The sequence below is a fragment of the Artemia sp. Qi Xiang Cuo genome, chromosome 3 (genome assembly GCF_049724085.1).
Source record: "Artemia sp. Qi Xiang Cuo chromosome 3, ASM4972408v1, whole genome shotgun sequence".
NCBI lineage: Eukaryota > Metazoa > Arthropoda > Branchiopoda > Anostraca > Artemiidae > Artemia > Artemia sp. Qi Xiang Cuo.
The window spans coordinates 31,229,375-31,256,636 of NC_142796.1; the positions used below are offsets into that span (position 1 = coordinate 31,229,375).

Below are 27,262 nucleotides of genomic sequence, written 5' to 3' on the forward strand. Positions count from 1 at the left end.
AATAACAAAAATTATATCACCCGGAAAGGTTATCTGGCCTTGTTTTTACTAATTAAATATATGCCAAGGGTCCTACCATTGGATTAGAAAAATATTCACGAAATGCCTCTTATGAGTGTTTTGGCATGAAAAATATGTTGTTTTTAAAGTTAAACTTCAGGCTCTCCCTTGCCTCTTATAAAACTGCCTGGTCTCGTCTCATGTAGTTCCATACCTGTCAAACTAAAACTTTGGTCTGAAGTCGAGAAAAGTCTTCTATTTATTATTTGAGTTTTACTAAATAAACAACCTCTAGGATACGCAGAATCATACTGACGAAAGGAGAAGAATTTTCCCCAAGTGTTGAAATTTTAGAAAATCGGATTCGGAATTTGAAATTTTTATAGTATAAAACATGAAAAATTCCGTAATGAAACATAATCGAAGCAAAATTTCAACCCTACCAAAGGGAGAAGAAAATTTGAAGTGTCATCTTAATACATAAAAAATGAAAAGCAACGCCAAGTAGGACAAGCATCTTCAGGCAGAAAACAAAAACTAAAAACACCTGAAAATTTTCCTTTACTTTGTGGCCACCTTGTCTCTGAATGGTGTTACTATTACCTAAAGGTCTCCCGTAGTTAAGACAGAAATAAAATAATTTTTTTTTGTAGATATCTGACATTAAGTGAGCTGAATATTATTCTGCCATATCTTTCATATTATTCTGTCCATTAATTTTTTGACGGATCCTGGGGCTTAATCAATTAATACCATCGGGACCAGAATCTCAGTTATATGTTTTTGAAAATGTGAGTTTGATCAGTATAATTGAAAACATGAAAGAATTGTCACCTTTTTTGGGTATTAATGTTTACAATAGAATATTGAGACGTTTAATGTTTAAAAAAGAGTATTGAAATAATACGCATAACAACTTAAAGCTCAAAAATTTTTCAATCAAACATAAAGGAAAAAGTAGTTAAATTCAAGTTTAGTTGACACTTCGCGAGAGGAGGGGGTATCAGAGCTTTGTTTCCCAAAATTTGGTTTACTGTTCTTCCTTAATTCTCAGAAAAACCGTCTGTTTTGTTGTTTTGATTTCTTTATATCAAAACTAAGCCCCGCTTTAAAACAAAAATCCTGCGTTGGTAACTAACGCGTTTTACTAAATTCTTGCTTATGCATATGATTTAAAGTGTCTGCCTGTGCCTGTCATTCCATGTTGAATAAATAGGAAAACTATTCAGGTTAAAAAATTGGGGACAAATATAGAAATCATGTTGGAACCATCGGGGTTGACACAGGCTGTTCAATTATATAAAAAAAAAAAAACGAACTGCGCACATTTTTTTTTTACATTAAATAATAAATACTTGTTACGGAAAAATTTTTGCTCTGACTGGAAATGACTTTTGTTGGTACGTGAAGCTGAACAATTTTTCAGTAATAACCATTTAAAAATGACCAGCAACTATTTTCTTTTTTCATGATCAGCGGTCTTTGTAGCTCGTCAGCAGTAAGAGATTGATGTCCGGAATATTTTTCGTTGCTGGGATCGTGAAAAAGTTTGCAAAATTTTCAGTAATCTTCTAAGAATTATAGAATTTTTTTTCCTAGCTTACTAAATAGCTTGAACAAGAAGGAAAACTAAACTCTCTTAACTCTGAAATAAATTCCTTATGCATGATTAAACGTCGTACTCGTTTAGTAAACTTTGAGCAAAATTTCAGCAAAAATTTCAGCACACTTGCAGCAAAATAACTGTTACAAAGATATGATAAATCAGAATAATTTAGAATAGAAATTTATGCCATTGATATCGACATATCGACCAGTCTTAGTTGTAATAGCTTGACTTATATTGTGGCCGACTAGCAGCGGAAAATGTCTTTAAAATATCCTGGAAAACCATTTCAAGAAAAAGTGAGAACTCTGTCTAACGTATGGCAATAATAATGATAGTGTCGTTCGACAAGGAAGTCATGTTTTCTTGTTTTGTCGCAGCATTGAACTTGACATGCTTTTCAGGGGAAGGCTAAAGTACTACACACATCCACCTGAGCTGATGTCACATGTATCAGCTGAAGTTGTTCAGACAATGGCCAAAGAGTTTTCATTAGACGACTCTGAATTCAACGCTATGGAGACGGAAGATTTGGAAGCTTTGCCTCAAGTGAGACCCTCGCAAACTGTCAGGGTTGAAAGCAATGGAATAGTTGATAATGTGAAAGAAGGAGACACAGACGAAGAGTTGGATGATGATCATGATGATGACAGTGACGATATAGTAAGTTTTGTTTTCTCTATACTCTTAGGTACAGCTTTAACCAGCCAATTTGAAGCAATTTATATTTTATTCTTGTCAAACCAACTTGTTGCAACAAAATTTCACAATGTCTGCTGTCTCATATAACTTGTAACCTAATGATTTTAGTATCAACGTGAATACGTTATCATCGCAGATTAACAATGGTACAACACCGAGACAGAAACGTACCGAATCGAAAGGGCATACCTCCCAATAAATCAGCTAGAAATAAAAAATGGCTACTTTGCAGATTGCTTACATTTGCAGAGGTGTGTGTGTACCAGGGCTCTCGCTACCTGGGATTTTCCCCACCTGGGAAGACCTTGAAATTTCAGCCCTGAGCTTGAGAAAAGTACAAAGATTAAACATTATCACCAAAAAACCCTGTCTAACGTATGTATTATTTCTATTTAAGATGTTGGGATTTTTTTTTGCAAATCAAATTTGGAACATAGTTAAGTTCTCGAAAGAAATACTGGCAGTTAATAACAAAGTATAGCCAAAACTGGCTTTAGTTGGGACAACAAAAAATTAGTAATTTTACATCTTAGGTATCTGACATTATTGCATACAGTAAATACTAGTATGTAGCTTTTAGGGATTTCAGCCAAAAATGATATTCTAGCTTTTTTAGTTTCCAAGTTTTAACGACAGAAAAAGGGTAAGACATAATTATTTTTCAAACAGGAAAGCAGCAAGAAATAAAAGTAAATAATTAAGTGTGACTCAAACAAAAAAACGCTGCCTGCAAGATTTTGGTGTATGAAAAGCCCAAATCTATTTGATTTTGTTGTTTTGATATGTTTTATTGACCCACCTCTTATGGCTATAAAAATTAGCTGGATATGTAGCTATCACTAAAATCGAACATTCTTTACTAATTTGAAAAATTTTAGTCTAAAGTTTGCCATTGTTTGCTGTTTGTGATCTGGCTTATGGAGAATTTTCGCTCAAATTTGTATGGAAGAGCAAATATATCCAAATGAGGTCAACTCTATGGTATCGGTGACGACAGTGTTTTTTAGGGTTTTCTTCGGAGGTATCCAAGATGATTGAACAGTGGGATGAAAGATGTAACATGCTCTCCATGCGCGGCTAAACCTTGTATCGGGTTGGTATTAGTATTTTTTGTGGCTTTAATTTGTGAAATTGATAAATAAATTAGTGAAATTGGGCATCTGAAATGCTCAAAATATTATTATATTTTTAATATCAATATAGGGTAAGCTCTTGGTAACTATTTCCTGGTTATTAGTTTGCTATGACTTTGGAGCTGAAATTGGTTTTATTATACTGCTAAACGATCCTAGGTGAAAAGTTGGGGCTTTGGATTGCAAGTTTGAAATGAGAAATGCATTTAGGCCATGGTTGACAAACTAAATGATTTAATGTCTCCATTCCCCTTTCAAATTACATTGTATGTCCAGGTTTTGTCAAAATTTTGCACCTAAACGGTTTCGTTTCAAGTATCATTTTTAAAGAATTCATGAGTATGTGTATTTTTCTGGTAAGGGAAAACTAGTGAGTCTCGTTCTTGAGCATGAAATTAGAATAATACTTGTAAATGTGGCATAATTTGATGTTTAAAACGGTTGAGATATGGTTTGGAATGGTAGTATTTGTAGAGCAAAAGAAATATGATTGTGTCCATCCGATGATCTGCCTTGAAATTTTGCATAAGAAAATGTCAATGACTCTATTTTGCCAATAAATATGACTTAAGCGCTTTTGGCGTTACACAATATAGGCTAGTCATTCTACGTGAAAAAATGACCAAGCCTGTAACAAGTTGAAACAAACGGTGTTTAGAATCTGCAGAATAACTCTACAAAAATCCAAAACCAGGAAATGTATCAAAATTTTATTTAAAGGCCTGAAATTTCAGCCTAAAAATTAGAAATAAATGCTTTGGTTCCTAATGGGTTTTGGATCTCTGACTGTAGTCCTATTTTATTAAGAAAGCCTCATTCCAGCTCATTCCTAACTTTTTACGATTTATTAAGGAATTGTGATAACTTTGGTTAACTAAAAAGGAATTGGCAATTTTCCTGTTTTATTAAGGAATGATTCCTTTCCTGTCTATCCAAGCTGAGAAATGATAAGAATTTGCTACTGTAGCAAGTTTTTATCATTCCGTAACTTGGCCAGACAGGGAAGGAATCATTCTGTTTCATTCCTTAATAAAACAAGAAAGGTTGGCCTCTTCCATTTTAATTAGTTAAAAGTTCAAGGTTGAAGGTTTTATTATTAATACCGAATTTACACAACATATTAAATTCCCGACAGAGAGAAAACTCATCAGAGTCGGGAACAAAAAATACTTAACACATAAATTTAAATTAATCGTACCTCTACTATTATTCCACTTATGTAGATTTAAACCAAAATCTTCAATTTGCTATTTCAAACTACCCTTAAAAATAAAATACAAAACAATAGGTAACTCACCTTTCCAGACTCCTCAAAAAAAAAAAGAAAAAAAAAAAAAAAAACTAACTCATTCCTTATAAAACTTAGAAAGCGAGGAATAAATTGAAATGAGACTTTATTAATAAAATAGACTTTATGTATTCAAACCTCCTACGAACAAATGTTACTTTAGATTTACTTTAGAGTTCAGTTTCAGCACTCACACAAAGAAATACTATAGCCAAATTTCATGGGAAAAGCCCGCACATTTACTTTTCTTCTGAAAAGTTTAAGAATGTCAATTTAAACCCTGTCAGACCTGATGAATTATACAAAATTTAGGCAAAAAAGACCTTACACCCCAAACATTTCGCAGTCAAAACTTCTTTGCCAGCCAAAAACTGAGGTATATGTCCAAAAGTATGGTTTATTTCAGCGTTTGAAGCTACGCTAAGAATACTTACGCATTATGTCTACGCATTAGGAAATATTACAAATTAGAAAAAAACAACTTTATTAGCTTTTTAAGTTATGAGATGTCTTGGTAAGGTTTGACTCAAGACTCAAAGTTTGATCCGGTGTCCCCCAGCCCAGGATACCACCATGGCAAGTTTAGCTATCCTATTGGGCTGTTCATGATAACTATGTGGCTTACTTGAAGCAGCTTTTTAAAATCGCAGATGTTGTCTTTGGCGTATAAAAGCTGTGAACCTTACACCAAAAACTGCGCTCATCGAAAAAGAGAAAAGAGGATCTCTGGTTTTGACATCACCTCATACCCTTTGTTCCCCTTTCGGTTAAGAAGAAGGATTTCTTACAAACAGAGTGAAAAAGAAAGCGTTTATCTTGCTGCATGCGCTCCGGCCTTAAGGGAAGGAAATTAACGATAATCGTGCCATCAGTGGTGCCAACATTCTTATTGTGATTGCGTCTACGACGGAAGTTTTATGTCGCTGGTGATACAGATTCGTTGGTTCTACTGGTCGGTCACTCAAAAGAAAATATCAACTGCCTTCTCTGTTATGTTGAAGGCAAGCCTAGTGTGCATTTCATTATTTTAACAGTTAAGGAGAGCCTCAGGGATGCTGCAGCTGTCCTTTTGTTCTTGCATGCCTTCTTTGGATGTGACACTTCGAGACTACATCAAGATTGCACGGTACCGGTAAGCTCGTCAGACTTCCACTTATTGAAACGTGACTAGTAATTTTACGAAGCTACTTCAGTGTTAAAACAAGGCACTGCATCGAGGGATGAACTGGTGAAAGCTGGAGAGCAGGCGCTGTTCAGACTTTATAAAATTAACACTGGTGACACGGTCCGTTCCCTACAACATAGGCTTTTTGTCAGCCAACTGTCGACGTCTATATCCTTTGTCAGCCTTGAAAGACTTCCACCCAAACCCTTAGGTGGTCGATGTCGCTTCTATCGCGTCTTCTTTCAGCCATCTAAGTGGAATGGGAATCCTTCCAGTCTGAACTCTACTTCTTGAGGTTATTGACTTCAAGATGATGAATTCTTGTTAGTTATGACGGATACGAGACCCGCGCCAGAGCGGCTGCTTAGTTTCATCAAGTGCAGTTGCAAGTCGGGTTGTCAAACAGCAAGATGTTCTTGTTGAAGATCTGCGTTGAGATGCACTCCTGCCTTTTCAGAATGCTTAAACGAGAACTACACGAATGTAGTTGAGGACCAGCAGAACCAAGACGAGTGTAAAGCTGTAAAAGACCGTTAGTGTAGAGTCGAAGCCAATAAATCAATGCTGTGCTACTAATTAAGAATGTTGTACCAATCAGTTTTAATCAAATTTGTTTCTTACCTTTTATATGATTTTTGTAAGTTTTTACCACTGTATATAAATAATATAACAGTAAGATCACAGCTGTGTTTTTTGGCAACTACATTCTCGGCGCATACAAACAGCTCCTCCCATTTAATCTGGCATCAGCGGTCCAGTATATATTACACTGGAAGGCGTATTTTGGAAGAAACTTTCTCAAAATGCCTTTCAAATCAACTCGAAACTTCGAAACCTACTTGTAATTCCTAAAAAACATCTAGTAATAACATTGCACTGCTAATTACCGATTTGTATATATGCATTGGAATAAATCAACTTAAAATTAGATTCTTTAAAATTTAGTGTTACAAAGGTGAAGCCAAGTTTCGCGTTCAAGAGAAATCTGACTTGTCTACCCTCGAAAAATCGAATGTCGCTTATGTTTATACTTGTTTAAATGTTCTCCGGAGCACTTGCATCTCGGTCCGGCTTTGTGTAATGGTTGAGATAGGGAATGATCATACTGTGTTATATTTATATTCAGTGGTTTTTACCATCCAAGTACTGCTTTCTTCTAAACTATTATTTCTGAGCTCTAGGTGACCAACACAAGGGGTAGATCATACCATTACTTTTTAAGACTGACTAAAGGCTGATTATTTCGTTTAAATTAGATTCCCCGACTATTTGCACTAAATTTTCTTGTCTGACATGTCCAACTTTGTGGGAAACAATTCTCCGATTTTTGTTCAAAAGAGATATACTTTTGGACTTTCGGCTCAATTTCGGGCTGCCTAAGAAGTTTTGGATACGTGAATTTGAGGTCGTAAGGTTTTTAGTGCCTAAACGGTGTATAATTCAGCTGGTAAGACAAGTATTAAAATGACATTCCAAAATATTCTTGAAGAAAAGCAAATTTTCGGGCTTTTCCCTGTGTTTGGCTTCAATGGTTTTTAGGTGAAACTAAAGTCTAAAGGAACTTTAAAGCTTGATTTTGTTCTCAACCGTTCCAATTACACAGCAAGAGAGCCTTGAGACCCCATTCAAAGCAAAAGCATTACTGTTCCAGTTTTGGTCTAAAATTTGAGCCTTTAAGTGTGATTTTGGGACATTTCCTGCTTACAGATTCTTGGGTGTTTTTTTTTTTTTTAAGTTTATTAAACTATTCTTCAGATTTTTCCGAATTAAAAAAATCTGATTCGGCATCAAAGTGGCTGCATTTCTTTAGTATTTGTAGTAAAAGGCTCATCTAGAATGATCTTGGGGTTATATTCACTGATTTCCTCCAATGTTAAGAAGAAGGTATTTTTGTGATGGATGTCATCCCTGTAAACTAAAATTATCACTGTTCTCCATCTTAGAGTTCGTCGGTGGCATCCATGCCTCAAATTCATCTGATTGTTTCTAAGTTTGCATAGGCAAGCTAGATTTTAATAATACGATTAAGCTAACCTTTTAAACTGTTTAAATAATCATAAAAGAACAATTGCTATTATTTTTATTTTTATAATAATTTGGATTGTTTGAAGTTCTATTGTGAAACTGAAATTCTCTTTGTCGTTCCACTTGGAAGTGATGAATCCCAGTTTAATCAAATACTCAGTGTACTAAAAATATTGCTAAGTTTGAAATGGAAGGAATAATCATTCCGATTTTGAGTTTTTTTGTCGGTGTTGGGGGTTGGGGAAGTTGAAGGCCTCCATAATAATGTGCCAAAGACTTTCCATAAATATGCATATTCATATATTTTTACACCTAAGCAACGTGCCATTTTGGAGCTTTCCATATTGTAAATGGCTCTCCCTAAAAGAAGGCAATAGAGCTTAAGTCTTTTGATTTGGACAATTGAAGCATTGATAAGTTTATACAGGTTGGGTATTTGGGTGTTGGCTTTAAAACATACAAAAGATAGTTAAAATTTTAAGCGATTTGATCAGCTTGAGGTTGGTGGATGTCCAGTGGAGACCAAGTAAAGTCTCCTTGGCCTGAGAAATTCTTTCAGCATGATAATATAGAGAGGGTTCCCTTAGAAGGGGGGCCAATCGTTATTAGAGATAAAAATTTTAAGGGGAAACGTAAGAGTATCCGATATAAATACACCAATGGCGCATAATAGTTTAAAACAGTAGTTAGAGAAAAAAGGAATAAAAGTTCAAGACGTGGCTCTTTGAACCTTCAGTTTTTCGTCGGTTTTCCTTTTCAATCTTTATTAGTCATTTTTAATTCTACAGTCAAAGTCTTTTATAAGTTTTGGAGCTGGGTGTCAATAAATTGAGTTTCTGGAGTTACAGATCAAAATTGGTGCACTAAGAATTTTTAAGGTAGCTACTTAGAAGGCGCTAGGTCTTCTAAAGCTCTTTAATCTGTTATGTGAGCTAAGAGTATTAATTTACCAAACTATAGATAGGAATAGACCTAATTTGGAACAATGAAGACTTCTTTATAACATAATCTCCCGTTTTATTTTCATAGTCACATTTTAACAGTTAGCACGCAAATCAATAATTTTTCTATATATGAGAAAGAACGTGGTTTCAGTTTGCATTGACTGCAGGCACCTTACAGACAACATATTTTTCGTCACTCAAAGTGGATGATAGATACCAGTAACCCGTTTCAGCATCTAAGTAGTGACGATAATAACGTTGGTTTTCATACCAGTTCCAAGTATTATAGTCAACAAGTGTACCATCTGCCCAGTGTGTATCTTTGAATAAGACTCCAAGCCATGCATCACCCGGAATAAACTCATTCAAAAATTGATGCTCTTCAGCAGAGTGAATGGAAACGATGTCTGTACCATCTTGTCTGCACCTTGAAATTGCCCTTGCCCAATAAACAGGCTCTTTGATGCCGTAGCAGTAGCATCCATCCTGAAAACAGGCGTGTGTGTATCCGCTTGGACATGTGGCTTTTTGCTGTTTATCTGCTAAGGAATTGTCTGCTCTTGCATTTGCAATCGCCGCATATGTGAAATTAAAATAGTTTAATTTCTGTATAATTAGCCTAGCTTCTAAGAAATATGATTTACGTCCAGAGTAGCTTATTTTGAGTTACATCCAAAAATTGTATGAGCTATTCGGAAGCTAAAAAGGATTTGACCCTACCTTTTAAATTCAAATTCTGCCTTTTACTGTCAAAGTATTGGGATGACCTTGAATTTCTAGACTCTTAAAAGAAAAGAGCGAAAACCCCTAATTGGTTTGACAAAGTTAATAAGACTTACATCGTAAGTAAAAGCTTTAAAGAACCAAGGAAATTAAAATATTTTGTGCCAAATCACAATTTTTCTTTGTTTGTTGTATCGCATTTGGGACGGTATCAGGTTATCATCAGCGTTCTCTCTCTCTCTCTCTCTCTCTCTCTCTCTCTCTCTCTCTCTCTCTCTCTCTCTCTCTCTTTCTCTCTCTCTCTTTCTCACACACAAACAGGACACTGTTTGTGAGGGACGTGTTACTTTTGAAACACAATTAAGTGGGATAGGTTCTAGCAGCTAGGGTTTTGTATGCGTCTTCAGGAGGGCCTCAGTCTGATAAGGTAGTGACTCTTTGCTACTAGAAGCAAGTGTCATTTGAGTTTTAAGGTGTTGGAAGATGCAGCTAGATGGCATAATAGTAAAATATTGTACTGGCACGTTAACAAATTGAGAGGGAGTAGTCAATCCGAACTTGGCCCAGTTAAAGATAGGAATGGGGTTGCAGTTAGCGACAAGGAAAAAACTAAGGAGACATGGGCCGAACATTTTGAAAATGTGCTAAACCGAGATAGAGTTGCGGGAAAAGTTATAGAGGAAAAAGAAAAAGTTTGTGATACCTTGGATGTGAAGGAAGATTTGTTTTGTGAGGAGGAATTAGCGACAGTACTAAAAGGATAAAAAAATAATAAGGCTCCAGGTGCTGATAGGGTGGTAAATGAGTTTCTTAAATATGGTGGCTCTGAGGCCAGAAATAAGTTATTGAAGATTATGAATATGATTTTTGAAAAAGGGGAGGTACCTAACGATTTTAGGAAAACCTTAATTAAGCCACTTTATAAAAAAGGTGATAAAAGTGATTGTGGTAATTATCGAGGCATTAGTCTGGTCTCTGTAGGTAGTAAATTACTTAGTAATATGATACTTTTTAGACTGAGAGATGCAGTAGACAAAGTTTTAAGAGAAGATCAGTGCGGTTTTAGAAAAGGTAGAGGATGTGTCGGCAAAATTTTCACTCTTAGGCTAATAATTGAGAAGTGCCTGAGTTTTCAAACACCTTTGGTCCTCAGTTTTGTAGATTACGAGCAAGCGTTCGATTCCGTTGATGGAAGAGCTTTAGCAAAGGTTTTACTCTTGAATGGTTTACCAGACAAATAAATTAAAGTGATTAGTGTTATGTACGAGAATAACCCTACTGTGGCTAAGGTAGGAAATGAGTTTAGCAGCTGGTTTTGTATTAAATCAGGAGTTACGCAGGGCTGTGTTCTATCCCCCTTTGTATGGATTATTTTGATGGAATTTGTTTTAAGGAGCACAGGAAAGGCAATGGGAGACCACGGAATCAAAGGGAAAAGTCTCCTGGACTTGGATTATGCTGATGATTTAAGCATCCTAGATGAAAATGTGAACAAAATGAATTAAGTTTTAAAAGTTTTGCGAGATGAGGGCGCTAGAATTGGCTTGAAAATTAAGGTTAGTTGGATTAAATCGTTAAGGCTAGGACTAAGTGCAGATGGAAAGGTGACCTTGGGTAAGGAAAATATTGATCTGTTGGGCAGCTTTACTTACCTTGGTAGTATTATTAGTAAAGATGGTGGGAGCAGTGAAGATGTTAAAAATAGAATAGCCAAGGCTCAGGGTGTTTTTTCACAGTTAAAAAAAGTCTGGAAGAATAGGAAGATAAGTCTGCAAACCAAGATTGGAATATTAGAAGCTACAGTGATAACAGTGGTCAAATATGGCTCTGAAGCATGGACGCTCCGAAAAGCGGATGAAGATTTGCTAGATATTTTCCAGAGAAATTGCTTAAGGATTGTTCTGGGTACCCGGCTGACTGACCGTATTTTAAACAATAGGCTATACGAAAAATGTGGTTCAATACTGCTTTCCTAGGGCTATAATGAAAGAAAGGTTGAGGGGGCTAGGGCACGTTGTACGGATTAAGTATGACGGTTTGCCGAAGATTGTTCTTTTCGGCCAACCATCTAGGGCTAAACGGAAAGCAGGTCGTCCCCGTCTGAGGTGAGAGGACGTCATAAAGAAAGATATAAGGGAAATGGGAACTTCGTGGGCGGGTGTAAAAAGGGAGGCTTTGAATAGATTGGGGTGGAGGAGGATCGTGCGTAGCTGTGTTGGCCTCAGGTGGCTTGGTGCTGCGGTGAGTTATTAGTAGTAGTAGTCTCTCTCTCTCTCTATCTCTATATATCTCTCTCTCTCTCTCTCTCTCGCTCTCTCTCCCTCTCTCTCTATCTCTCTCTCTCTCTCTCTATCTCTCACTCTCTCTCTCTCTCTCTCTCTCTCTCACACAAGCAGGACACTGTTTGTGAGGGGCGTGTTACTTTTGAAACACAATTAAGTGGGATAGGTTCTAGCAGCTAGGGTTTTGTATGCGACTTCAGGAGGGCCTCAGTCTGATAAGGTAGTGACTCTTTGCTACTAGAAGCAAGTGCCATTTGAGTTTTAAGGTGTTTAATTTTGGTTATAATTCATCTTCGCGTCTGTAAAACCGCAATTTTACTGGCAATTCATTACCCATAAATCGACCAGGGCTATCATATAGGCTAGGAATAGATAAATCCTTTCCAAATTCGATTTTTTTTTTTTTATTTCTCATAATCCACATTCCTTACCTTCCAAATTACTTTGGGATCTTGGGGCTTATTTTGAGGTGGACTTTTTTAAAAACTATTTGAATTAAAACTTTTTCAAGGGAAAGCCCTATTTTCATTCAAGTTCAGTTTTATTGACCTATCATTTGTTCTGACCTAGGACAAACAAGTATTAATTCTGATGATGCACTTGCTTAGGGTATTTTTGGAGGAGAGGGGGGGGTCATATTTAAAGAGAAGCCAAAGTTTTTCAAACCCACAAAATTTGCAAATTTCATTGAAACTGTTGAACAGTTTGGAAAGAATGAAATTTCTGGGAAGGGGACTGGTTTTAACCCACCCACTCCTTTGGAAACAAGTGTCTAATCCTGTTGAACAAGTTATATCAACTATGACACATATTTTTTTTTTGTAACGCAGGAATTCTAGCCGCTATTTATAAGTGCTTCAGCTGCTTTCTCGATGTTTCTTGGTTTTAGGTAACCGCTCTCTAAGATTTCTTGCTTTAAAATCTAAAAATTTACAAAATTGTAGAGTAGAAGATTAACTAATGGTTTCCAAACATTTGCCTATAAGATAAGCTCTTTGAGTCAATGACTGGAGGGAAGGGAGGATTATCACTCACACTCCCCTAAATCTTAGAAATTTGTGTAAAATATGTGTCAAAAATTAATGTGTTTCGAATATGAATCATATGATTCCAGCACGGTACATGGTCTTTTAAGAAGAAGCAATCTTTTGATCTCCTAATAACTTTTTTTTATTGCTATTAGTCAAATTCCTAAGTCTACTTACAAACTGGATTCCAATTACACTGTTCTACTGACAATTGTGGAACATAATCATATTCTGGATTGTGAATTTGACAACTTGACAACTTTGCCGGTTCGGGGATTTTGGATTTCGGTTTTAGAAATTTCGCTCTTCCACAGTTTGCAATAAAAAAAAAATGATTTTATGAACATCGTTGTTCTACTGATATCTTATTACAAGAATGAATCTTATTAACTGACTCTTAAAGCTAAATCTTGTTTCAAGAATCTGATCTGCCAGGGGAAGAGGCCTAAATGAGAAAAAAAATTGTCCTTTTGGTTTTATTTTTATTTAGTCCTGCTAATCATTCCGAGATTCTATTTTGCACATTCAATTCGCTATTTTTATATTTACTTGATAAGCCGGCGACTGCAATTGAAGAGATTAGGCACAAAGTTGTTACTGACATGATTAGAAACTGAAAGATAATAATTAGTTTGCCATCTTTTATTCTTTATCTTAAGTAAATAGGGGTTTTGTAGCGTCAAAATTTTACCTAAAAAAATATGTGTAAATATGGAAAATCATAGCCTAGTTAATCAAAGATATTTTGGAATTTGTTTTTAAGAGGAAGCAGGAACAATATTTTATGAGAGAATAAAGCTTCTAGAAAAAGCTTCATTTTTTTTTGTGTCCCTGAATTTAACTTTTCTTGCATTTTGACCTGTTATGTCTAGAAGGCTTGTATGAAGAAGCTTTAACCGTGGTAATGAGCATTTCAATGAAGCCACACTAGATCTCCTAAATATTTCTCTTCTGTGTTAGCAATTCTTAATTGTTGCTTCGTGAAGTTTGATTTTTTTTATGCTAGGAAATAGGATGAATTTACTCATTAAGATGTCTAAGCTGAAATACCTAGAAAACTGAGTTTTTGTAACCGGGCGAAGGGGAGCTCAAAAATTCATTTCCAATCTTTTATGTGCTTGGCACCTGATATTACTATCTTTAAGTACCCCAAGGTTTCTTTATATGCAGAAGAAGATCAAAAGTCAGGCAATGATATGTTGGAGGGGAAGGGACTGGAGGGAATATTAGCATACTCGAAATTGAATTTTATACAATATGTATTTACTTTGCTCCGAAGCCCAGTAGTTATTGCGTTTGCTTTACACGCAGTAGATCTACGGTATAGGAATTGTCGGGTGGATTAGAGAAAACCCAAAAAGATTCCCAGGAGATCTTTAATGAGGGTTAAATCCGTTATTTCTCCCTTGTTCGTAGAGCTAAAATTCCTCAGGAAAGAAAAAAAGGATATCCTTATATTCCGCCAATTGTGGCTTCCATAGCCCCTGAACAAATTTACTCCCTCGGTCTCCCTTGTTCTGCCTTAACAACAACCCCCATTGTTACTCCTGTAAATTTTCCCATAGAAAGATAGAAATTCACTTTTTCCCCAGTCAGAGGTAATGCTCTAACACTGCCTTAATAACGAGTTACGTGCCTTCAATGCATTCTTTATTTGTATTATTCACTGGTTATTTCGTGTAGAATGGTATGGTCATAGAAATTTGGTATGGGCTTATTCGATTTTGAAACTGGGTGTCTCAAGACTCTGCTAGGGGACTTGGGAATAGGATAAAAAAACTTGTTGTCCAGGATCAGTTGGGTACTCGCAGCCTATGTTCTTGGGCCAAAAGGAACATAATGTACACAAGAAAAATGTTTCTTGGAGGCAAGGGCCCCCCAAAATGGGGTCCAATAAGGGGCTAGTTTTTTTCATTGAGGAGTCACTCATGCTATTCAGAATGGTTCTAGTCGTTTACCCTCCGGAAAATGCCCCCTCGGACCCCCCCCCCCTGTGAAAAACATCCCAGAAAATATCCCCCGCTCCAGAAAATAATTCCTCACTGAAAAGAATTTATTCCCAAAAATTTACTCCCCACTTAATATTCCCCCAGATAATCCTCCCCCCACCTGCAGAAAAACTCCCCTGGAAAAATTTCCGTATGTTTTCCAATAATAAATAGTTTCTGTAAGCAGTGGACAAATTAAAAAAAAACTTCTACAATGGGTTTCTCTGATTGTTTTGTAAATTAGGAGGGAGGGGGATACCTCAAAGGGTACATTTTAGTACCAAAACATCCCAGCTCTCACTGAGCCATCAAATAAGTACAGAATTAGTTCTAAGGGAGAGACGAGGGGAGGGAGGAGGTAGAAATTGATGCATGATCCCCATGACTAACCAGAATTTTTGTTGGGGGTTCAGGGGTTTGGTTTAAAAGAAACTTTAAAAACTTATTTAAAGATTTTCCGCCGGGGGTATTTTCCGCGGGGGAGTATTTTCCAGGCGGAGAGGTAAACGCTGGCCACCTTCAGAATATATTTGATGGTGTATTTGTTTCAATTACCATGCTTTGCCGGGTCCTTTTATCGATTTTTAGATTCCCATTTTCGTGAAAATTATTGTTCGAAAAAAGATGAAAATGTGATCCAAGTGAAATCTAATTGAAAAAATATTTGAAATGCTTTATTAATTTATTGATACGATGGGTTTGAAGATCATAACTACCGCACTTAACTATCAAAATGTAAGTATCATGTCATAAATACTTGGCTAAATACTGTTTTATTTCCGTAATCTTACTTTAACAGTCCACAAACATAACAAGTGATCCGGTCAAAAGCAAATTAGTTTTATTTATGAATAGATTCAAGGTACTTGTTTAGAATCCGGGCAACACGCGAGAAGTGAAGTTTCTTTGATGCTAATGGAATAAAACAAAATAGGATGAAAATATAATAGTTCAGAAATAAATCTGGGCTATATGTATGCAAATTAGGGGGGGGGGGGCCAAAAGCATAATATGTATTAAATACGTAACAAGGCCTAACCTAAGTACCTTTTTTTGCCCCTTCAACCTCAAAAAACTAAAGTTTAAATCTTTGTCAAGGAGTCGGCAATACCACAGTAGGCAACGAAAACCTGTTTTTCATATAGCATCTTTGAGATTTCGATGCGGTGTTTCTCGCATGTTACCCGGATTCTAAACAAGTACCGATTCAATTAACTATCTGAAAACAGATATGACGATATCAAACGCACCGAACTGTAAGTAAGGAGCGACCCGACTGAAAAGTAACCGAAACTATAAAAAAAGGAATTTTGATACCATTAGACATATCAAAAGAATTGGAGTTTTATGCTGCTTTCACATATATAAGTTTCATTAACTTAAATCTTACCCATCAAAGGTTACGTGTGAAAATTTGTCTGATTTTGGAAAAAAGGGGGAAACACCATTAAAAATCATAGAATCATAATGAAAATCACGCCATCAGATTCAGCGTTGAGAGAACCCTACTCTTGACGTTTCAAGTACCTATCTGAAAAGATGTGGAATTTTGTATTTTTGCCAGAAGAAAGATCACGGATACTTGTTTATTTGTTTTTTTTTTCAGGGGTGATCGTGTCGACCCAGTGGTCATAGAATATCGTGATAGGGCTCATTCACAGAAGTTAAAAGTTATAGTGCCCTTTTTAAGCGATCAAAAATATGGGAGGGCAACTGGGAAAAAGGGAAAAGGGGATCTCTGGTTTTGACATCACCTCACACCCTCTGTTCCTCTTTCGGTTAAGAAGGAAGGATTTCTTACAAACAAAGTGAATAAGCAATCGTTTATCTTGCTGTTTGCGCTCCGGCTTTTAGAGAAGGAAATTAACGATAATCGTGCCATCAGTGGTGCCAACATTCTTATTGTGATTGCGTCTACGACGGAAGTTTTATGTCGCTGGTGATACAGATTCGTTGGTTCTACTGGTCGGTCACTCAAAAGAAAATATCAACTGCCTTCTCTGTTATGTTGAAGGCAAGCCTAGTGTGCATTTCATTATTTTAACAGTTAAGGAGAGCCTCAGGGATGCTGCAGCTGTCCTTTTGTTCTTGCATGCCTTCTTTGGATTGGACACTTCGACACTACATTAAGACTGCACGGTACCCGTAAGCTCGTCAGAGTCCCACTTATTGAAACGTGACTAGTAATTTTACGAAGCTACTTAAGTGTTAAATCAAGACACTCAATCGAGGGATGAACTGGTGAAAGCTGGAGAGCAGCCGCTGTTCAGACTTTATAAAGTTAAAACTGGTGATACGGTCCGTTCCCTACAACATAGGCTTTTTGTCAGCCAACTGTCGACGTCTATATCCTTTGTCAGCCTTGAAAGACTTCCACCCAAACCCTTAGCTGGTCGATGTCGCTTCTATCGCGTCTTCTTTCAGCCATCTAAGTGGAATGGAAATCCTTCCAGTCTGAACTTATTTTTTGAGGTTATTGCCTTCAAGATGATGAATTCTTGTTAGTTATGACGGATACGAGACCCGCGCCAGAGCGGCTGCTTAGTTTCATCTAGTGCAGTTGCAAGTCGGGTTGTCAAAGAGCAAGATGTTCTCGTTGAAGACCTGGGTTGAGATGCACTCCTGCCTTTTCAGAATGCTTAAACGAGAACTACACGAACGTAGTTGAGGACCAGCAGAATCAAGACGAACGTGAAGGTGTAACAGACCTTTAATGTAGAGTCGAAGTGAATAAATCAATGCTCTGATACTAATTAAGAATGTTATACTAATCAGTTTTAATCAGATTTGTTTCTTACCTTTTATATGATTTTTGTAAGTTTTTACCGCTGTATACAAATAAAATAACAGTAAGATCACAGATTAGCGATTTTGGGCTACTACATCCTCGGCGCGTACAAACAGCTCCTCCCATTAATCTGTCATCAGCGGTTCAGTGTATATTACCCTGACCACGTATTTTCGCAAAAGTTTTCTCTAAATCCCTTTGAAGCCAACTCAAGACTTCAGAACCAGCTTGTAATTCCTAAGAACAACTAACAATATCGTTATACTACTGGTTACCGATTTTCATATATCTATTGGAATAAATTAATTTAAAAATTAGATTCTTTAAAATTTAGTGAAGCCAAGTTTCGTGTTCAAGAGAAATCTGACTTGTCTACACGTGAAAAAATCGAATGTCGCTTATGTTTATACTTGTTTAAATGTTCTCCGGAGCACTTGCATCTCGGCCCGGCTTTGCATAATGGTTGAGATAGGTAATGATCATACTTTATTATATTTATATACAGTGGTTTTTACCATCCAAGTACTACTTTTTTCTAAACTATTATTTCTGAGCTCTAGGTGACCAACAGGAGGGGTAGATCATACCATTACTTTTTTTTAAGAATAACTAAAGGCTGATTATTTCGTTGAAATTAGATTTCCCGACTATTTGCACTAAATTTTCTTGTCTGACATGTCCAGTTTAATGGGAAACAATTTTCCTATTTTTGTTCAAAAGAAATACATTTTGGACTTTTGGCTCAATTTTGGGCTGCCTAAGAAGTATTAGATACGTGAATTTGAGGTTGTAAGGTTTTTAGTGGCTAAACGTTGTATAATGCAGCTGGTAAGACAAGTATTAAAATGACATTCCAAAATATTCTTGAAGAAAAGCAAATTTTCGGGCTTTTCCCTGTGTTTGGCTTCAATGGTTTTTAGGTGAAACTAAAGTCTAAAGGAACTTTAAAGCTTGATTTCGTTCTCAACCGTTCCAATTACACAACAAGAGAGCCTTGAGACCCCATTCAAAGCAAAAGCATTACTGTTCCAGTTTTGGTCTAAAATTTGAGCCTTTAAGTGTGATTTTGGGACATTTCTTGGTAACAGATTTTTGGGTGTTTTGTTTTAGAGTTTAGTAAACTATTCTCCAGATTTTTTCTGAAAAAAAAAAATCTGATTCGGCATCAAAGTGGCTGTATTTCTTTAGTATTTGTAGCAAAATGCTCATCTAGAATGATCTTGGGGTTATAATCACTGATTTCCTCCAATGCTAAAAAGAAGATATTTTTGTGATGGATGTCATCACTGTAAACTAAAATTATCACTGTTCTCTATCTTAGAGTTTGGATTGTTTCTAAGTTTGCAAGGCAAGCTAGATTTTAACAATGCGATGTTAACCTTTTAAACTGTGTACATAATCATAAAAGAACAATTGCTATTATTTTTATTTTTATAATAATTTGGATTGTTTGAAGTTTTATTGTGAAACTGAAATTCTCTTCGTCGTTCCACCTGGAAGTAATGAATCCCAGTTTAATCAAATACTCAGTGTACTAAAAATATTGCTAAGTTTGAAATGGAAGGAATAATCATCCCGATTTTGAGTTTTTTTTTCTGAGTTGGGGGGGGGGGGGTTGAAGGCCTCCATAATAATATGCCAAAGACTATCCATAAATATGCATATTCATATATTTTTACGCCTAAGCAACGTGCCATTTTGGAGCTTTCCATACTGTAAATAGCTCTTCCTGAAAGATGGTAATAGAGCTTATGTCTTTTGATTTTGGATAATCGAAGCATTGATAAGTTCATACAGGTTGGGTACTTGGGTGTCGGCTTTGAAACATACAAAAGATAGTTAAAATTTAAAGCGATTTGATCAACTTGAGGTTGGTGGATGTCCAGTGGAGACCAAGTAAAGTCTCCTAGGCCTGAGAAATTATTTCAGCATGATAATCTAGACACGGTTCCCTTAGAAGGGGGACCAATCGTTATTAGAGAAAAAATTTTTAACGGGAGACGTAAGAGCTTCCCAATCCGATATAAATATACCAATGGCGCATAATAGTTTAAAACAGTAGTTTGAGAAAAGAGGAATAAAAGTTCAAGAGGTGGCTCTTTGAACCTTCAGTTTTTCGTCGGTTTTCCTTTTCAATCTTTATTAGTCATTTTTAACCCTACAGTCAAAGTCTTTTACAAGTCTTGGAGCTGGGTGTCAATAAATTGAGTTTCCGGAGTTACAGATCAAAATTGGTGCACTAAGAATTTTTAAGGTAGCTACTTAGAAGGCGCTAGGTCTTCTTAAGCTCTTTAATCTGTTATGAGAGCTAAGAGTTATAATTTACCAAACTAGATAGGAATAGACCTAATTTGGAACAATGAAGACTTCTTTATAACTTAATCTCCCGTTTTATTTTTATGGTCACATTTTTACAGTTAGCACGCAAAACAATAATTTTTCTATATATGAGAAAGAACGTGGTTTCAGTTTGCATTGACTGCAGGCACCTTACAGACAACATATTTTTCGTCACTCAAAGTGGATGATAGATACCAGTAACCCGTTTCAGCATCTAAGTAGTGACGATAATAACGTTGGTTTTCATACCAGTTCCAAGTATTATAGTCAACAAGTGTACCATCTGCCCAGTGTGTATCTTTGAATAAGACTCCAAGCCATGCATCACCCGGAATAAACTCATTCAAAAATTGATGCTCTTCAGCAGAGTGAATGGAAACGATGTCTGTACCATCTTGTCTGCACCTTGAAATTGCCCTTGCCCAATAAACAGGCTCTTTGATGCCGTAGCAGTAGCATCCATCCTGAAAACAGGCGTGTGTGTATCCGCTTGGACATGTGGCTTTTTGCTGTTTATCTGCTAAGGAATTGTCTGCTCTTGCATTTGCAATCGCCGCATATGTGAAATTAAAATAGTTTAATTTCTGTATAATTAGCCTAGCTTCTAAGAAATATGATTTACTTCCAGAGTAGCTTATTTTGAGTTACATCCAAAAATTTTATGAGCCATTCGGAAGCCAAATGGATTTGACCCTACCTTTTAAATTCAAACTCTACCTTTTACTGTCAAAGTACGGGGATGACCTTGAAGTTCTAGACTCAAAAGAAAAGAACGAAAATCCCTAATTGGTTTGACAAAGTTAATACTAAAACACACTCAAACATATATACACACTCAAATGTATATGTAAATATATATATATATATATATATATATATATATATATATATATATATATATATATATATATATATATATATTATATATATATATATATATATATATATATATATATATATATATATATAATATACTTCATTTGGAACATACAAATAAGGAGGGCCGGTTTTGTTTTTATTGAAATCCATTTTCATCCCAACTCGATGCTTAGCAGGTTAGAGTTAGCACTACCTTAAATATTATCTACAAAAAAACAAGCTTGCATCTTGCACACCGATTTTGGATGTCCACAAAATAATTTTCTTTATGGATCAAAAGAAAAGACTAGAAGCAGCTCTCTGTTTTGTTATGCATCGAGTCTCTACGTCTCTCTCTAAATCTCTCTTTCTCTCTCTATGAACAAACATGGACTCGCTCGTCTCTTTCTCTATTTATCTACTCTTTTTCTACTCGCTAACTATAAAGGGGACAAAATGGTGTTTCTGGTCTATGTAGGTTTAGTAGGACACTCTCTCTAGGACTCTATCATCGTAAGTAAAAGTTTCTAAAGGACTCACGCGAAATCTAAAATATCTCTCTGTGCTCAAACTCACAATCTTTCTCTTTGTTTGTCTGTATCGCATTTGGGACGGTATCAGGTCTATCATCAGCGCTCTCTCTCTCTCTCTCTCTCTCTCTCTCTCTCTCTATCTCTCTCTCTCTCTCTCTCTCTCTCTCTCTCTCTCTCTCTCTCTCTCTCTCAAACAGGACACTGCTTGTGAGGGACATGTTACTTTTGAAACACAATTAAGTGGAGTAGGTTCTAGCAGCTAGGGTCTTGTATGCGTCTTCAGGAGGGCCTCAGTCTGATAAGGTAGTGACTCTGCAACTAGAAGCAAGTGTCATTTGAGTTTTAAGGTGTTTAATTTTGGTTATAATTTATCTTCGCGTCTGTAAAATCGCAATTTTACTGGCAATTCATTACCCATAAATCGACCAGGGCTATCATATAGGCCAGGAATAGAGAAATCCTTTCCAAATTTGATTTTTTTTTTTTTATTTCTCATAATCCACATTCCTTATCTTCCAAATTACTTTGGGATCTTGGGGCTTATTTTGAGGTGGACTTTTTTAAAAACTACTTGAATTAAAACTTTTTCAAGGGAAAGCCCTATTTTCATTCAAGTTCAGTTTTATTGACCTATCATTTGCTCATGATCTAGGACAAACAAGTATTAATTCTGATGATGCACTTGCTTAGGGTATTTTTGGAGGAGAGGGGGGGGGGTTATATTTAAAGAGAAGCCAAAGTTTTTCAAACCCACAAAATTTGCAAATTTCATTGAAACTGTTGAACAGTTTGGAAAGAATGAAATTTCTGGGAAGGGGACTGGTTTTAACCCACCCACTCCTTTGGAAACAAGTGTCTAATCCTGTTGAACAAGTTATATCAACTATGACACATAGTTTCTTTTTGTAACGCAGGAATTCTAGCCGCTATTTATAAGTGCTTCAGCTGCTTTCTTAATGTTTCTTGGTTTTAGGTAACCGCTCTCTAAGATTTTTTGCTTTAAAATCTAAAAATATACAAAATTGTAGAGTAGAAGATTAACTAATGGTTTCCAAACATTTGCCTATAAGATAAGCTCTTTGAGTCAATGACTGGAGGGAAGGATGGATTGTCACTCACACTACCCTAAATCTTAGAAATTTGTGTAAAATATGTGTCAAAAATTAATGTGTTTCGAATATGAATCATATGATTCCAGCACGGTACATGGTCTTTTAAGATGAAGCAATCGTTTGATCTCCTAATAACTTTTTTTATTGCTATTAGTCAAATTCCTAAGTCTACTTACAAACTGGATTCCAATTACACTGTTCTACTGACAATTGTGGAACATAATCATATTCTGGATTGTGAATTTGACAACTTGACAACTTTGCCGGTTCGGGGATTTTGGATTTCGGTTTTAGAAATTTCGCTCTTCCACAGTTTGCAATAACAAAAAAAATGATTTTATGAATATCGTTGTTCTACTGATATCTTATTACAAGAATGAATCTTATTAACTGACTCTTAAAGCTAAATCCTGTTTCAAGAATCTGATCTGCCAGGGGAATAGGCCTAAATGAGAAAAAAAATTGTCCTTTTGGTTTTATTTTTATTTAGTCCTGCTAATCATTTCGAGATTCTATTTTGCACATTCAATTCGCTATTTTTATATTTACCTGATAAGGCGGCGACTGCAATTGAAAAGATTAGGCACAAAGATGTTACTGACATGATTAGAAACTGAAAGATAATAATTAGTTTGCCATCTTTTATTCTTTATTCTTTATCTTAAGTAAATAGGGGTTTTGTAGCGTCAAAATTTTTACCTAAAAAAATATGTGTAAATATGGAAAATCATAGCCTAGTTAATCAAAGATATTTTGGAATTTGTTTTGAAGAGGAAGCAGGAACAATTTTTTATGAGAGAAAAAAGCTTCTAGAAAAGCTTTTTTTTGTGTCCTTGAATTTAATTTTTCTTGTATTTTGACCTGTTATGTCTAGAAGGCTTGTGTGAAGAAGCTTTAACCGTGGTAATGAGCATTTCAAAGAAGCCACACTAGATCGCCTAAATATTTCTCTTCTGTGTTAGCAATTCTTAATTGTTGCTTCGTGAAGTGTGATTTTTTTTTATGCTAGGAAATAGGATGAATTTACTCATTAAGATGTCTAAGCTGAAATACCTAGAAAACTGAGTTTTTGTAACCGGGCGAAGGGGAGCTCAAAAATTCATTTCCAATCTTTTATGTGCTTGGCACCTGATATTACTATCTTTAAGTACCCCAAGGTTTCTTTATATGCAGAAGAAGATCAAAAGGCAGGCAACGATATGTTGGAGGGGAAGGGACTGGAGGGAATATTAGCATACTCGAAATTGAATTTTATACAATATGTATTTACTTTGCTCCGAAGCCCAGTAGTTATTGCGTTTGCTTTACACGCAGTAGATCTACGGTATAGGAATTGTCGGGTGGATTAGAGAAAACCCAAAAAGATTCCCAGGAGATCTTTAATGAGGGTTAAATCCGTTATTTCTCCCTTGTTCGTAGAGCTAAAATTCCTCAGGAAAGAAAAAAGAGATATCCTTATATTCTGCCAATTGTGGCTTCCATAGCCCCTGAACAAATTTACTCCCTCGGTCTCCCTTGTTCTGCCTTAACAACAACCCCCATTGTTACTCCTTTAAATTTTCCCATAGAAAGATAGAAATTCACTTTTTCCCCAGTCAGAGGTAATGCTCTAACACTGCCTTAATAACGAGTTACGTGCCTTCAATGCATTCTTTATTTGTATTATTCACTGGTTATTTCGTGTAGAATGGTATGGTCATAGAAATTTGGTATGGGCTTATTCGATTTTGAAACTGGGTGTCTCAAGACTCTGCTAGGGGACTTGGGAATAGGATAAAAAGCTTGTTGTCCAGGATCAGTTGGGTACTCGCAGCCTATGTTCTTGGGCCAAAAGGAACATAATGTACACAAGAAAAATGTTGCTTGGAGGCAAGGGCCCCCCAAAAATGGGGTCCAATAAGGGGCTAGTTTTTTTCATTGAGGAGTCACTCATGCTATTCAGAATGGTTCTAGTCGTTTACCCTCCGGAAAATGCCCCCTCGGACCCCCCCCCCCCCCGTGAAAAACACATCCCGGAAAATATCCCCCGCTCCAGAAAATAAATCCTCACTGAAAAGAATTTATTCCCAAAAATTTACTCCCCACATAATATTCCCTCAGATAATCCCCCCCACCTGCAGAAAACCTCCCCTGGAAAAATTTCCGTATGTTTTCCAATAATAAATAGTTTCTGTAAGCAGTGGACAAATTAAAAAAAAACTTCTACAATGGGTTTCTCTGATTGTTTTGTAAATTAGGAGGGAGGGGGATACCTCAAAGGGTACATTTTAGTACCAAAACATCCCAGCTCTCACTGAGGCATCAAATAAGTACAGAATTAGTTCTAAGGGAGAGACGAGGGGAGGGAGGAGGTAGAAATTGATGCATGATCCCCATGACTAACCAGGATTTTTGTTGGGGGTTCAGGGGTTTGGTTTAAAAGAAACTTTAAAAACTTATTTAAAGATTTTCCGCCGGGGGTATTTTCCGCGGGGGAGTATTTTCCAGGCGGAGAGGTAAACGCTGGCCACCTTCAGAATATATTTGATGGTGTATTTGTTTCAATTACCATGCTTTGCCGGGTCCTTTTATCGATTTTTAGATTCCCATTTTCGTGAAAATTATTGTTCGAAAAAAGATGAAAATGTGATCCAAGTGAAATCTAATTGAAAAAATATTTGAAATGCTTTATTAATTTATTGATACGATGGGTTTGAAGATCATAACTACCGCACTTAACTATCAAAATGTAAGTATCATGTCATAAATACTTGGCTAAATACTGTTTTATTTCCGTAATCTTACTTTAACAGTCCACAAACATAACAAGTAATTTTCCGCATTAGTAATTGCCACATCTGTGAGGTTCTAACAATTTACTTTCCTCGTAACTAGGGTAGACTCTAGTGATTCCCCAAATGTTAAATGATCCGGTCAAAAGCAAATTAGTTTTATTTATGAATAGATTGAAGGTACTTGTTTAGAATCCGGGCAACACGCGAGAAGTGAAGTTTCGTTGATGCTAATGGAATAAAACAAAATAGGATGAAAATATAATAGTTCAGAAACAAATTTGGGCTATATATATATGTACATTAGGGGGGGACGGGCAAAAGCATAGCATATATTAAATACGTAACCTAACTTAACCTAGGTACCTTTCTTTGCCCCTTCAACCCCAAAAAAACTAAAGTTTAAATTTTTGTCACGGAGTCGGCAATACCTCATTAGGCAATGAAAACCTGTTTTTCATATAGCATCTTCTAGATTTCGATGCGGTCTTTCTCACATGTTACCCGGATTCTAAAACAAGTACCGATTCAATTAACTATCTGAAAACAGATATGACGATATCAAACGCACCGAACTGTAAGTAAGGAGCGACCCGACTGAAAAGTAACCGAAACTATAAAAAACGGAATTTTGATACCATTAGACATATCAAAAGAATTGGAGTTTTATGCTGCTTTCACATATATAAGTTTCATTAAGTTAAATCTTACCCATCAAAGGTTACGTGTGAAAATTTGTCTGATTTTGGAAAAAAGGGGGAAACACCATTAAAAATCATAGAATCATAATGAAAATCACGCCATCAGATTCAGCGTTGAGAGAACCCTACTCTTGACGTTTCAAGTACCTATCTTAAAAGATGTGGAATCTTGTATTTTATGCCAGAAGAAAGGTTACGGATACGTGTTTATTTGTTTTTTTTTTCAGAGGTGATCGTGTCGACCCGTGGTCCTAGAATATCGTGATAGGGCTCATTCACAGAAGTTAAAAGAAGTTAAAAGTTACAGTGCCCTTTTTAAGCGACCAAAAAAATGGGAGGGCAACTGGGGCGCCTCTCACGCCCCTTTTTTCTCAAAATCTTTCGATCAAAATTTTGAGATAACTATTTTATTCAGAATAGTTGAAAGGCCGCTTAACTATGTCTTTGAGATATCATGACCCTCCGAGGGCCCCTGGGGAAAGGTCTTTAAGTTAAAAAATATGCCAATTGTTAACGTATTGTATTTATTATTGGGAAGTATGCATACATTTTTCGGGGGGGGGGAAGGGATTTTCCAAGGGGATAGTTTTTCTGGGGGAGAGAAGTTTCCAGGGGTGAATTTTTCTGGGGAAATTTTACACTAGGGAAGTTTGCTAGAATTCCTTTACGAAATTTTTCTTATGTCTTGCTTTCTCATTGCCTACTCAATTTTACGTGTGGAGATGTTAACCGTAATTGTCCGGGGTAAATTGTCACGAGGATTGAATTGTGTAGAGAATAAATCCTTGGGGAGGAAGGATTTTTCCGTGGAATAGTAGCCACATTTCCTGGCATTATTTAAAAACCGATCAGAAATTAAAGAAAAAAAACACAAGTTTTTCAAACTGGAATTAAGGAGAAACATTAAAACTTAAAATGAACAGAAATCGTTACGTATATGAAGGGAGTAACTCCTTCAAAACACCTCGCTCTTTACGCTAAAGTTTGAGTTCTGTCCCAATTCTTCAAGAATGACTCCTGAAATGCCAAATTCATTTAACTAGAACAATAAGAAGCCTTTTTTAAAAGTACTTAAAAACTTTAGCGTAAAGAGTGAGGTGTTGTGGAGGAGTAACCCCCCTTATGTACATAACAATTTCTGTTCGTTTTAAGTTTTAATGTTGCTCCTTAGTTTCAGTTGAAAAACTTGTTTTTTTATCTAATTTCAAGGAATGAGGCAACGGTGTCATTGAAAGGTGACATAATTCCCTAGAGAATCAACTTTTCAATCTAAAT

The 27,262-nt window shown here is 36.1% G+C and overlaps 2 protein-coding genes across 3 annotated transcripts in view; one reads left to right on the plus strand and one right to left on the minus strand.

The window, feature by feature from the left end:
- Nucleotides 1–27,262, plus strand: part of LOC148954004 (guanine nucleotide-binding protein-like 3 homolog) — an 84,814-nt gene that overhangs the window by 37,621 nt on the left and 19,931 nt on the right. For both annotated transcript variants that reach the window (XM_089085738.1, XM_089085737.1), the window contains exon 9: nucleotides 2,011–2,269. In XM_089085738.1, the coding sequence (XP_088941864.1) occupies nucleotides 2,011–2,269 (259 nt within the window). The remainder of the gene's footprint in view (nucleotides 1–2,010; nucleotides 2,270–27,262) is intronic.
- Nucleotides 20,046–23,119, minus strand: LOC148954005 (dromaiocalcin-2-like). Its single transcript, XM_089085739.1, has 2 exons — nucleotides 23,065–23,119; nucleotides 20,046–20,571 (listed from the first exon to the last, which is right to left on the minus strand). Exons 1-2 carry the CDS (start codon nucleotides 23,117–23,119, stop codon nucleotides 20,138–20,140), a joined length of 489 nt encoding a protein of 162 aa, XP_088941865.1. The 3' UTR covers nucleotides 20,046–20,137.